This window comes from Dendrobium catenatum, unplaced genomic scaffold (assembly GCF_001605985.2).
Source record: "Dendrobium catenatum unplaced genomic scaffold, ASM160598v2 original_scaffold_104185, whole genome shotgun sequence".
In the NCBI taxonomy this organism is placed as follows: Eukaryota; Viridiplantae; Streptophyta; class Magnoliopsida; order Asparagales; family Orchidaceae; genus Dendrobium; species Dendrobium catenatum.
Genome location: NW_021422623.1, coordinates 42,710 through 57,379, shown reverse-complemented (window position 1 = coordinate 57,379; position 14,670 = coordinate 42,710). Strand labels below are relative to the sequence as shown.

At 34.8% G+C, this 14,670-nt stretch overlaps 1 protein-coding gene across 1 annotated transcript; it reads right to left on the bottom strand.

Annotated features, from left to right (window-relative positions):
* Nucleotides 1-2,608: 2,608 nt before the first annotated feature.
* LOC110106778 (profilin) lies at nucleotides 2,609-13,611 on the bottom strand. The gene is made up of 3 exons (XM_020836793.2): nucleotides 13,452-13,611; nucleotides 5,262-5,399; nucleotides 2,609-2,955 (listed from the first exon to the last, which is right to left on the bottom strand). The coding sequence occupies exons 1-3, from the start codon at nucleotides 13,572-13,574 to the stop codon at nucleotides 2,821-2,823; spliced, it is 396 nt and encodes a 131-aa protein (XP_020692452.1). The 5' UTR covers nucleotides 13,575-13,611; the 3' UTR covers nucleotides 2,609-2,820.
* Between the last annotated feature and the right edge of the window lie 1,059 nt (nucleotides 13,612-14,670).

The following is a 14,670-nucleotide window of genomic DNA, read 5'->3' as shown; positions in this document are numbered from 1 at the left end:
ATTATGTTTCTTGGAAGAAAGTCCTGAAAGAAGTCCGGGAGATGTGGTTTAGAGAGTTTGAGGTATTTTTGGGTTTTAGTTTTTATGTAAAATGATTTATTCTTTTTTACTTAAGCTAAAAATCTTATATATTATATATCATATGTATTTGAATGCAGAAAGAATTTTGTTGGCTGCCCCAACACAATGATAGAATTAGAAAGAATTTTGTGAAGCGTGGGTCTACTCGGATGCGCGACATATTCACAGATATTTAAAAGCATGGGAAGCGATTATTGTGGATTGGAGAGGTTATATGGGCTGAGTTGAACACTGCTTGGGGCACCGAAGAGTATACTAGGAGGAGGATCAAAATCGACAGAACAGAGCTTCTGATGTTGGGGGCTTGGGTAGTTCACTTCATACTGGCGGCTCGGTTCCACATACTGAGCATAGGCGTCGTTTGGTAACGAATTTTAAATTTTTTTCAAAATTGTTCTTTAATACAAATATTAATTAAATTCTCTTAATTTTAACAGAAAGAGATGCTTGGTAGAGAGCCAAATCCTGTGGAATTGCATAGTCGCACTCATAAGGGACAGGAGGATCAACAATGGATTAATGAGAGAGCAAGAAAAGTCATGTAAGTATATATTTATATGTGCTTAATATTTTTTATTTTTAATTTAATTATTTATATTTATATTCTAATTTCACAGGAGGAATATACACGGCTTCGAGAGACTCATGTCACAGCAGGTGAGGGCTCTTCTGGCGACTCTGTGGAGTTTTCTGAGTATCGCATCTAGTCGCAGGCCGTCGGAGGAATGCAGCATGGTAGAGTTTATGACTTAGGTGCGCAAGCTCAGGCATACGAGGGGATGACCTCCTCTACTGCATCCAGCTTCGCATCCAGTTCTCATGACTCCTTACAAGCTCAACAAATAAGTGCCCTTCAAGCTGAGCTAGAACAAGTAAGGAAATCACAAGCTGATTGGCAAGCTCAGTTGCAAGCACAGGTCCAAATGCAGATGCAGATGCAAGAGCAACAAAATTAGTTGTTGGATGAAATGCGTAGAATGAGGGAGCAGATGAGTGGAAAAGAGGTAGCTCTAGCTGAGGAGGAGTCCACAGAATCAGAGTAGTTCACTTTAGTCATTTGAACTTGTTTATTTATGTGAACATGTGTTAATGAACCATTTGTGATGTTCATAGTTTTTTGATGCTATTGAATAATGTTAACATGGATATTTATGTTTTTGAATGAACATTTATATTTTTGAGTATATGTTAAAGTTTTTTATATCTGTTATGTGTATAAGCTGTTATATGGAAGTGTTTTCGTATAGGTTTGCAGGTGTGGAAATTTGATTGTTGGCTGGGAAGGCAATTTTTTTTGTCAATGCTACAGGTTTCCGGTGGATTTTGAGTCGGAACGTCGACGGAAACGACGATACAACGAATCAGATCGATCAGTCCGGCGTCTTTTTGTACGCCGGAAATTACCGACGCCTGTGCCGGCGTCTCTTTCGTCGGTGATTGCCGAAGAAGGCCTTGCGTCGGAAATCAGTCGTTGCTTATTTACGGTGACATTACGGCGACTTATGCGCCGGTATTTTCCTTCGGATATGTACGACGTAAATTACCGACGCATTCGTCGTCAGAATTATTGAATAAAAATCGACGCCTTTCATGTCGTAATTTGCGCCGGTAATGCGCCGAAAAGTGTGCCAGAATAGTTACCGGCGGATTAGAAATGTCGGTACATATTTTACGACGCATGCCAAACCGGCGGATGAAAATCCGACGGAAAAGCGTCGGAAACCTAGGATTTCCGTAGGATTTAAGCGGTTACCGGCGGATACTGTCCGCCGGTAATAGCGTGTTTTCCTGTAGTGTATGTTGTCATCCCAACACTCAGGTAATAATGAAAGCAAGCTGAAGGTATGAATCTCATCATCAAACAAATTGCTCACAAAATTCAATATCATTAAGATTGAGTTGACCTCATTATTGTGATCAATGATTGAAATTCTTTTTGATATATTGAGATTAAAAAAACTTGCAATATGAAACATATAAATTATTTAAGTATATATATATATATATATATATATATATGTTGGAGAGCACCCTTATGATGCATATGGCTATGATCCCAGCAATGATGTTGAAAAAGATGTCATGCTAAGGGGTCGCAAATGAACCCTAGGCTCGTCTTACTATTAATTCCAACTCTTCTTGGTCAACTGGCTATGCTTTATTCACTGTAGTGCTTGATGAATGTTTCTTTATTATAAACAATCTTCTATCTACATCCTCTAGAACCCAAAGTTTGACCATGAAACTTGAAAATTTTTGTCTTCATATCCTCCATACTCAAATATGAAATCTTATTAAAGCAATGCTTGGTTATAAAATGCAAGAACAAAGATAATACTTTGAGTTAAAAACTAAATGAGGTTGAGAGAATAGTCACAACAAAGATCTCAAAAATAGGATACAAAAATTTATGTGGTTTAATGAAATGCACCTACATCGACAACCACACGAAGATCAAATACTAAGCTTTAAAAGAGGTGCATATAGTGAGATGACTAAAAACACACATTTTCATTAAATAAGCTACTAAACAGTAACAATTATATAACTATTGAATAAAATATTAAGACAAGTGCCATGTAAGATAACAATCTTGCCAGGTTAGAAGATTATTAGCTAGACAAACAAAGGCATCAAGAAGCTCATGCTCTCACAAATGGATGCTTAGAAATGGTAATAGACTGGTGGAAAATATGCTAGATTGGAGGGGGTAAATCATGTAGCTATATGACCGGAAAGCTACAGGCCTTGGTCTATGAGGTAATCTCCCAGCCTCTCCACCACCATATTGCATTGCCCTGGTGTCATGGGCTCATCATAAATGCCAAAAATAATTGCTTGATTGGTCTTCTTAACAGTGACTCCTCCAGAACCCTGTAGCCCAAATAGAATTAATAAAATTAAGAACAAGACAAATTATTGAAAAAATATATATAATAATAATAACTAGGACAAGAATCTAGCCAGATATATGAGATAAATGATTCAAATACCTCATAGTTTGGGACAAAATTTTATATAACACGAGAACCTTAGAACAACCACACTTCCATATTGAAACCTCAAATTTGACCGAAATATTGAGATTCACAACAAAATCCCACTTATCTTTGGGTTCATCAAATTCTCGATAATTTGATCTTGGCAGAATCAAATGTATGTGTTAGATAGTATTTTTTTTTTTTGGGTGTTGGAATTATAATATGCATGCTTCGAGCGACATGCATAATTTTTCCTATAAATTTTTCATTAGAAATTGGAGGCAAGATAATAGCTGGAGATGTTGTAAAGAAATCAAAATATGCTGGAGATCCACTTAAGATTGTCTATGATTTTGATGCATAGTCATGGAAATGCAAACGTAAAAAATACATCAATACTTGAAAAAATATTATACACTCCACAAATTGAATATGTGTGCTGGTGTTTGTATAAAAATTATAATCCATTTTAAATTTTGTACTAAAATAGTAGGAGTAACATTACATTCCTCCAATGTTTATGCTAGCAAATAATGACATGAATAACAAACCTTCATTTTGTATATATTAAAAAATAACAGAAAAGTATTTTAATCTGAAAAATGACAAAAATAATAATAAAACTATTCCTAAGAGTAATGGTATGAATTATACTATTCTTTATCATTCAAAAAAAAAAAAAAATCAAATATTACTTAAAAACGATCAAAAGATGCTAACAAATATAGTCTAGCCAAATTGTGTCCCGGTTTCTCCCAAAAAAATTATGTCCCATCATGTCGGATACCTTTATGATGTCTGACACATATGGTAGATATATTCCAGCTTGTTTGGATACTTTGTAATTTGAAGTATTTATCAAAATAGGTAGCGGAAGTTGAAAGATTCTTTGAAGCTTACGAGGTGAAATTGAAGCAAACAAATGACAAATCTTGATGCATTGAAAATTTAATGGAAAACGTAACTAAGTTTAGTTTATTGGTTGACATTTTTTGCTATCAATTAAGGAATTTTAAATTCAAAGTTTCTGTATATGATGTATGTATAAATTTATTTTAATTGATCTAAATATTTCTCCCAAAAAATCATGAAAACGTTATTCAAATCCACTGAAATTGCTTTTGAGATGTGCAAAAACAATAAAATTCATAAAGGAAAAAAAAAATATTGTGCCAGACAAATTTTAAAACAGACGAAGCCACCGAAACTCCTTACACAACTTTTCAGTATTGTCTGTGATTTGTCTATGGAAAAATCATACCCAAAAAAAAAAAAAGGCTTATCCTGTAAGTACAAAGAAGACATTTTTTTAGTTGAACATTTAAAAGTATTGTCTGTGATTTGTCTATGGAAAAATCATACCCCAAAAAAAAAAGGCTTATCCTGTAAGTACAAAAGAAGACATTTTTTTAGTTGAACATTTAAAGATGTACTAAGTTGTTGTAAGGCAAATACTTACCGCCAATACTTATTGCCAAGAGGCGAAAGTTTTGGGTCTGTGAGAAAGTCTTTGTAAAAGCTAATACAATGAGATCTCGTTTCAATTAGTAAAAAATTTTATATATTCCTGTGAATGAAGAATATTGGATCGGTAATCAGATGCACAAGCTGTTGTACTAAGGTTCAGTTTGATGCCTATAAGACAATATCAAGACGGATAAACAATGTTGATAAAATGCAAGTTTACTTGCATCTCAATGATCCTATTTAAGAGTTCAACACGTATGGCAAGCCATCCCTAATGAAGTGAAGCAAGCATAGAATATGCGACCTTAATACAAAACTTGAAACATCAAGCTGGAACTTGAGGAGCTCGGAGCAAAGGTAATGGGTAATCACGTAGTACAAAATGACTAATACCATAAGAAATGGATTAGAAAAAGCAGCATATGAATTTGACAAAGAGCAAAAATGACATATAACTGCAAACTACTCTTAGGTGGTTTCCTTGACCATTGACAGGAATTATAATAATTGAAACTAATAACACACTATCTGGGTACTTTGTTTTATTGAGTAGCACAATGACATGAAATGCAACAAGCACCAAAGAACATCCGTATTTGCTACCGTGGTAATTAAGCACGCAACTAAATATATGACTGATATTCTGATAACTATAGATTACCAGAGATTTCAAGTCAGTTTAGTCCAATCATTTGTAAAGATTCAAAGGAAGAAAATAAGAGAGCGAATCACCTTCTTTCCACGTATAACAGATCCTGCCTCTCCCTGGATAACCATATATTTGTTGGGCCCAAGAAACAAGCCAGTAGGAGCTAGGGATCCTGGTTCATTGAAATCATTCATAATAGCAGTGATTTCCTGAGGCTTGAACTGCAAAGTAAGAAAAAATTAACGTTGTTCAGCCTAGTCAATGCTAGAAAAATTTTGACATAAATCACCTCAAATTAATTCAACGATAGTTTCTAAAATTTTTCAACAAGAAGATAAGTATAATTATCAAGAAAATAAGTGATTTTTTATTCACTCAAACATATGCTTCGTTTGGGGCGGCTTTCTTCCTGCTTCATAAAATAACTTTCTAGTACAAAAATTAAAATTTTGTGCTAAAAAGCAGTTTTTCGAAACAGGAAGAAAGCCGTCCCAAACGAAGCCTTATTTTCATAGACTTTATAAACAAAAGGTTTTGTTGTTGCATTATTCATAACCAAATAGCCAACCAAGTTCTTTATAAGAATAAGCGCAACAGGTGAGGCCCTCACAAAAGATAAATTTGAAGAGATACAAGAGTTCTGAAATTAAAAATGGAAGCAATCTGTTGCTGAGCACTATTGCAATCTTCCAATAAAAAAAATTCATATAAGCATGCACATATGGAATGAACATTGATAAGGGAGAAATTATTACGTTAGGATGCCGGACGTAGAGCTGAGTCCAGACTCCAAACAAAATATGACGCATGAACTAGTGTATTACTATGTATTAATATGTATTATTGTGTATTTGTAGTGTATTGGTGTGTATAAGTTATGTATTGTTATGTAGTAGGAAGGTTTATATTAGGTGGTTGATTTTATTTTCATTATGTGATTGTGTTTGTTGTAGTTTTTCTTTGGAGTTGTTTCTAGTGGCACCTAGGATTTGTGGGAGAGCTGGCCTACCTCTCGAATAGTTGATCAATTGTATCTTTCATTATTTGTTTAAGCCATACTATTTAGTTCATGCATTTTTCTTCTTATCTACTTGCTGTTTTTACTTTCAAGACACATCAACTAGGTACTAGAGCGAGGTTTTGGAGAGATGAAAAAAAAAAGATGGATGCAATTCTTTGCCTTAACTCAGGAAGGGACTGCTATGAAGTATAGGGAGAGAATTGAGTTGCTGCTAGGATGGTTGAGGGCGGATTTTGGAGGCAGAACTGGATGGAAATTTCATGAAGAGCCTAAAGCACGACATACAGGCGCACCTCCGATTGTTGAGGCCGAAGGGCTTGAAGGAGATGATGGAGCTTGCCCAAATGGCAGAGGATTAGAGACATATGGAGAGGACAAATAGGAGTGGGGTCACAGGAGGCTCCTACAAGAGTGCTTCGACTTCATTGGCATTGAGGACCTAGACGATGTCATTTCAGCGGGAGGCATCGAGGGAGAAGAGTGGGGGAGTTTACCTTGGCGCCAAATTCAAGTGCCTCATAGAGAGAAAGATGCAAGATAAGAGAGAAAAGGGTTTGTGCTTCTGATCATGTGATGAGAAGTATGCACTAGGACATCGGTGCAAAAACTTCACACTCTTGATCTTTATGGTTTGTGATGAGAAAGATATTGAGAGTGAGGAGTTGCAAGAGAAAATAGAAGCAAGAGGTGAGCACCTACACCTTAATATGTCAGAACGGTCCTTTAACTAGGTGGTGGATTTACTCCAAAAGTGAGGGGACATATCAATGAGTGGTCAGTGGTGGTTTTGGTGGATAGCAGGGCTACTCATAACTTCATCTCAAATCAGATTATGGATCAATTGGGATTGAAGTTGGTAGACACAGGTAGATTTGGAGTCATAGTCAGAACAAGGAAGGTGGAGAGGATTAGGGGGATCTACAGCAGGTTGGTGCTGGCACTCACAGGCATACAAATAGTGGAGAATGTTCTTTCTCTGAGTTTGAGGAGCATTGATGTCATCTTAGGGATGAAGTGATTACAGAAAATTGGTAAGATGAAAGTGGACAATAAATCTTTGACTATGGAGATCTAGGTGGAGAGGGAAGAGGGTGGTGCTGCGAGAAGATACCAACCTATGAAAACTATGGTTTCACACAAAACCATGTTCAAAGGGATATAGGGAGTAGGGATGCATTACTTTGTGGAGCTTCAGAGCCTACAGAAGGTCAGAGATTACAAGCCGATAGAGGATAGAGGCCCTTAAGTGTTTAAATTAGCTTTTACAACAGTTTCTATGATTTTTTAGTAGCCTATCAGGTTATCGCCACCTAGGGAGCTCAAGCACACCATTACCTTGAAATATAGAGCTTCTCCTATCAGTGTATAATTGTACCGGTTCCCACATATTCAAAAGGACGATAAAGAGAGGTTCAATACATAAAGAAGGGATTACTGGGCCTAGTGTGAGCCCCTTTTTTAGCCTAGTTCTACTGGTTAGAAAGACGAAGGGCAGTTGGAGATTTTTCATGAATTATAGGGCCCTAAATAAGAAACTATATTGGAAAAGTTTCCTATCCTCATGATTGATGAGTTGTTGGATGAGTTATTTAGTGCAGTCATCTTCTCAAAGATTGACCTGAAGTCGGGGTACCACCAAATCAAAATGAAGTTGGGGGCATATGAACAAGACAACCTTTAGGATTCTTGAAAGTTACTAAGAGTTTTTGGTGATACCTTTCGACCATACCAATGCTCAAACCACTTTTTAGTTCCTCTTGAACCAAGTATTTTAACCAAACCTGAGGAAATTTGTCTTAGAATTTTTTGATGACATCCTAATCTATAGTTGTATGGTGGAAGAGCATGTGTGTCACCGGAGGATTTTGTTGGAAACTTTGAGGGAGCACTAGTTTTATGCTAATCTAAGGAAATGTTCCTTTCCACAGTCACAGATGGAGTACCTAGGACATGTGGTGAGAAAAGCAGGGGTAGCAATAGACCAATCCAAGATTGATACTATGCTGGACTGGCCTTTATCGAAGAAACTGAAGAAGTAAAGAGGGTTCTTAGATCTCATTGAGCACTATCAAAAGTTTGTACAAAGGTATGATATGATAGCATGGACATTGATAGAGTAATTGAAGAAGAATATTTTCAATTAAAGGGAAGAAGCAACACAAACCTTCGAGCAACTAAAGAAAGCCATAACCAGCGTGTCAGTATTAGTACTTCTTGATAACAATAGATCCGTTGTGATGGTGATACATGCATTAAGTTACGGACTAGGGGCAATACTCATTTTGGATCATTGACCAATTTCTTATTTCAACCAGATGCTTACAACCTGGGCAAGCCAGAAGTCCATATACGAGTGAGAGTTAATGGCAATTGTCATAGTCATCCAAAAATGACAATCTTATTAATTGGGTCGATAATTTATCAATAGGACAGACTAGAGGAGTCTAAGGTTTTGACTGAAGTAGAGGATGGTGACTGAGGAGCATTAGAGGTGATTATCCAAGTTACTTGGACATGATTTTAAGGTCCATTATCGCCCAAGATTGGAGAACAAGGTCACAAATGCACTATAGAGAAAGACAGATGAAGCCACTTAGGAGCCATATGAGATGACCAGGAGATAAATCCTATCCTTTAACCTTGAGGACAAGGTGCGTCTTTAGGGGGAAGGAGTATTGCTATGCCCTTGTGAGGACTAGGGGTTCTATTATTCATTATGTAAGGAGGAGGAATTAAGAGGAAACTAATTCGGAAAGGTTTCTTTAGGGAAAAAGGGCTGATTTCATTGTGAGGGAATTATCAAAATTTTATTTAGGGAAAGAAGACTAATTTAATTGCGAGGGAATTAGAACATCATTATTTAGGAAAAGGTGGCTGATTTGAATTCAAATTTGGGAGGGAAGTATGAAGGTTTATATTAGGGTTAATTTGGTAATTTTTTTTTTCATTATGTGATTGTGTTTGTCGTAGTTTTTCTTTGGAGCTTTTTGTAGGGGCACCTAGGGTTTATGGGAGAGCCAATTCACCTCTCGAATAGTAGATCAATTGTGTCTTTCATTATTTATTGTAGAGATAATAAAAAATTAGCCATAATATTTGGTTTATGTATTTTCTTCTTATCTACTTGTTGTTTACTTCTATGACGCATCAAAATCACAAAGCACTTTTACAATAAAATTTGCAATCATTTTGGGTTATACATATGTTATGTAATAATACTAAGAATTGGAACTTGTATATAGGATGCCCAGTGGTTCTATTCTTCAACTGTTTATAAGAGTTCAAATATTTAATTGAAGATTAAGACTTCTAGATTTCTTACAGCTTATAAGATCTCTTCTCATCTCCATTGTGCCTTTGAGTTTGTAATGTATTTTCGCTTGTAAAATTTCTATTTATTAGTGAAATTTCAATCTTTATCACATTTCTACTTGACGAAATTAAATTTTGTGTAGGTAAAAATTCAGTTTACTGCATATAATAAAACAATGGAGCTAATTTAGTTGTGCACATTGATGGGAATCACCAAGTGCCAAATGTGTTGAGGATCATTGTATTTGTGAAGTGTTGCTTTTCTTGTCACTTTTCTTTCTTCTCCGTCTCCTTTCTTCATGTGATATTATAATTACAAGGTTTGTTGGTCATGCCTTTGAGATAATCATGGCAAAGAAGATTCATTTTGCATTTTAAAGATAGTCTGGCTACTTAATTTGCTGGCTTCAATATTGAAACCATTGAATATTTAAACTATATCATAACAGGATTTTACATGGTTACCTAATGGGTAATAAATTCTATTATTTTTATTGTTGACAACATGAATTCTCCAAATGAAAGATTTGGAACATGTGGAGACCTTAATGACATAAAGAGCTTCAGGTGTAATTGTATATTTTGATTTAAATACCAATGAGCATTAAAATGACACCCCAGTTAAAGAATAATGAGATGATCAGTTCAACTCCCACTCATGTAAGAAGTACAATTTGATTTAGTTTGCTTTTTCTTATGAAATGTTTGCTATTATCACAAATTGTTATTAAAAAATTTAGATATGAAAGTTTTTAAAGGCTTGCACAATAAGAAGATAAATAGGAATCAACAATTGTTAACAAATGGATTCATCAGTCACGAAGCTTAACCTAGGCAATCTCTCTATCTTTAAATATTACTTAAAACTTAAAAGCTCTTGTGAAAGAATTTTCCTTTTTATCAGGAGGAGCCTATCTCAAATTATTGTATGAATAGTATAATGCTCATGGATTGATGAGGAAGCGCAATCCTTATATGATGGTAAAAGATTTTAGGTTAAACAACCTATTTTGATTAAGGTTTTGAGTACTCTGTCTTCTTAAGAATACTTGTTTACCAGTTATCTGACAAGCCTAGCTCTATTAGAGAAGGAGAATCTTTATTATCCCTCAATATAAAGAACATTCTGAAAGATTATTTAAGAAAATATCATGGAAATGAAGAAGAATCTTCTTCCAATGTGATAAGGACCAATAACTTATGAGAAATTATCAATGTCATATAATCGATCTGTAATGAAAGAATTTGACAAATCAAATGGGCCAAGCAATATGCTAAGAGTAACTTTGTTTCAAACAGAGAAGATTAGGGAATATGTTTCATCAAATTATTTCATCAATTGATAAATTGACATCTACAAATAGTATGGATTTTTTCACAATCAATCTCAGGAAAATGAATATAAGTTCTTATGAATATATTATCCTTATGTGGGAGTAACATTCATATAGTGGAGACCATGACGCTTAAGAATGTTGGATAATATCCTATCAAACTCAACAGTTGTTCTATATACACAGTATAAAAAATAAAGCCCTACAATGGAGTGGATTTTCGCAACAATTTTATTTGGTTTAAATGGTGTTAATTTATTTATAATATATCTTGCTAGAAAGTGCATGTTGTGCATATTGGCCAAAGAGCTCAATATTTATTTTGTTCTCAAGGTTTCTTTTGACATAAAAAAAGGTCGTACATTTATCTAGCATCTGAGGGAATTCAAGTACAACCCTTAGCGTGTAGTTGAAACACATGGTTTTATTGTAGACATAACTAAACTTTGATGTATTTTCTTAGAATGCCATTATCACACTTGTGGCAATATGGAATAGAGGTTAGAATGATCTAAATTCTTGTGATCTATGCAAATCTTAGGATGATAGGATCTATGATTTGCTAGCTTTGGTGGTGTGATATATGGTAGCAATAAAAAGAGGTGCTGCTTAGGGTCTCTAAGATAATTCAATGTTTTAGATTCTTACATAATATACCCTTGTGGCTTAGATTTTTGATTTATTTTTTCTTTTAGTTCTAATTTATTCCTCATCAGCATACCCTTTTGACTGCTTAAGATTTCATTGGTAATTTTAGATACTTCATTGATGCCTTTAAGGGGAAGAGTTCATGTGAGGTAAACTTGATTATGAGATCAATTTTAAGACTTCTGCTTTGTGTTGTGAGAGGGTGTACCTTATTTTTTAAAGGGTTGTTAGTGCCCCTTCGTTATGTACACCATTTGTCTCTTTTAGATTTGATAATAGATAAGAAACGCTCTTCTTTACAATTGACATAAGCTTGTTTGAAGCCAAAGATTTCTTATTTGTGTTGTGATTTCTATTTCTATTATATTTTACTTAACGACACACTTTTTTTATTTTAGTGACTATTGTGCATCAATTCATTTAGTAACCCCATTCCAAATCTAATATTAGAGCATGTTTAGGTCATAGAGTTAGAGTTTGAGATGCCAAATGGTTTCAAATTAGAGAGAATCAAGAATCTTGAAGCAATCCAATTGTGCTAAGTAAATCTTTATGAAAATAGGCAGTGAAATGTTGCGGCCCTTGTTTGTGTGCTGCATCTTATGAAAGCTATAAATGTATGATTTTTTGGCTATAAGAAAATTTATAAAACTAAATGTGGCACAAGATGATAAAGAAATTCAAGAGATAATTAAACAACATAATTGATCTTGGTGTCGGGTCATGCCATTGTATAATTTAAGTCGAAGAGAGAGCTATCTTGGAAGTACGAAAAATTTTTCATTGTTCCATTTTTAGTAATTATTGATCTGGTAAGAACCGGGCCTATCCAGTTCAACTGAACCAGACCTCTATTAATAGACACACACACAGGAGCAGAATAGTAGGCAAACCAAGCCAAGCGGATGCACGCGGGAGCAGGAAGGGCTGGCGAGGTCGGATCACTGGTTTAAGTGGAGAATGACGTATGAGAGTAAAAAGTAATGAATCCTCATGCGAGATATCTTTGTTTCACTTTGTCCAGTTAGGCCAATTGAACAAAAGGAGCGAACAGAGACCAACCGAGAGGAAGAAGGAAAAAGAAGGTAGGTTTTTCAATTTTGTTCATTTTGGTATAGATTCTTTTGTGACATTTAACTTAGATATTATAATGGGTTCTCATTACTTTTTTTTTTTTTCATTTATAACTTTTTTCTATTGCCTATATATAACACTATCGTATGAATATAGTATTCACTGTAATAAGGGCATTTGTAATTTTAATATTTCAAAAAATATTTAAAATGATATGTTAAAAAAAGTCGATGATGAGATTACTAAAATTATGCAACTTTTATATAATAAAATTTGGTCGAGCATAATTTTAATACCTTATGAAATTTTTACATTTAAAATATGACAAAATAAATTTATTCTATGCAAATGTTCATATAATCCCTTGCACTAGACGTGCGTGTGCAACTTCATCAAGATTTGTAATAACTTGTCCAAGGTTATGGCATTAAATTGGAGGTTGAAATTGACAAAATTCAAGGTAAACTACGTTTGGCGCATTCTAACGTCAGAACTTGCGTATACTGATTTAAAACTAATATTATTTTCCAAACCTAAACTTTATACGATCCACCATCTTGCAAAACAGGAAACAGAAATAGTTGTGTATGAACCCTTCTTCTCCCTTCAAATCAAATTAAAGGAGCGGATACAATTCTCTTTTCACAGATCGAACGCAAATCAGAAAACAAAATCGCACCCATCCAATCACAAAAGATATAAGCCGATAGCGATATCCAAACAAAACAATCCCTAATTTAGGCGAACTTAACTTAAGAAAATAAAAAAAACATTCAAACAGCACAGATCTCAAATCTGACTTTAGATCAGTGCATAAATTTGTTAAGACACAGCACATTTGATCAAACTACAGAGAATGCTGGAATTGGATTCAATATTCTCACCTGCGGGAAGGAATCGCTCTTGGCCCACACGTTGCCATCGTGGCCGACGATCGCCGCCGCGGAGAGGTGGTGACCGTCAATGTCGCACATCAGATGCTCATCAACATACGTTTGCCAAGACATTTTCGCTATCTTCCTCAATTCCTATTGTTCTCTCCTCTCCTCTTTCCTTCTCTCTCGCTGCTCTTCCTCTAAATTTTGAATTTGGAGCAATTAATATAAATATTAGTACGGAGAAAAAACCGGATCTCAGGCGCTACTCCGCCGCTCACGAAGTCACATTAGATTAGAGCCCTTCGCGTCCGATCTTTTTAGTATTTTCTTTTAATTAATGAAATGTGAAATTCTCTACCCATTGGCTTGGTAAGAGTTAGGAATCCGGCCCAACGGAAGAGCAACAGTTTCCTATTTCTGGTTGCCGGTCTATGGACCGGTGGCGGATTGTCCGTTACCGTTAGGCCGTAGCGCGCCAAATTCGTTGTGGTGGGGCCCACGACCGCATTAACGGGTTTCCTTAGTTTGTCAGATTCAAAATTAATTTGAAAATGATCTAATCCGTTAACATTTAGATAACCTTAACACATTTATAAATTTATCTATATCCAAACTTTTAAAGTCGATCTTCATTGAATTATGTATGTAATCTGGATTGATCGGAATATTTGAACACATGAATATAAGTAAGGATAAATTGAAAATGAGGCTTTTATGATGTTTTTATTATTATTATTATTATTATTATTTATACTTTGACTGAATATAGTTTGAATTTGGTTAGGGGTCAACAGGGAGGATTTTGATTTTATATGAAATTATTTTGATCTAAATTGATTCAACTTGAAGTCGGCTTGTTTAAAAAACAATTTAAAAATTTGAACAAGAACCGAACCCATTAGCCATCCGAATTCGACATAATAACTTGATTTTATTAAAAAAAAAGGTTATTCATATATTTTAGGTTAATTGATAATTAATAAGAATATTATAAAAAAAATAAAAGATTATAAGGAAAAATAAATAAGCAGGTTTTTTTCTGATTAAAATTGCGTTGACGGGTCAAGTCAAACCAAACCTGTTTATTAAACGGGTCAACTTCAATCTATGTTTTTTGAATTGGATCTGGGCCAGGTTTTTGGGTCGGGTCTTTAATTAACACCCCTAAGTTTGATTATGAGGAGATTGATGTAAGCTTATTATCAATGCTTTTGGATGTATAATT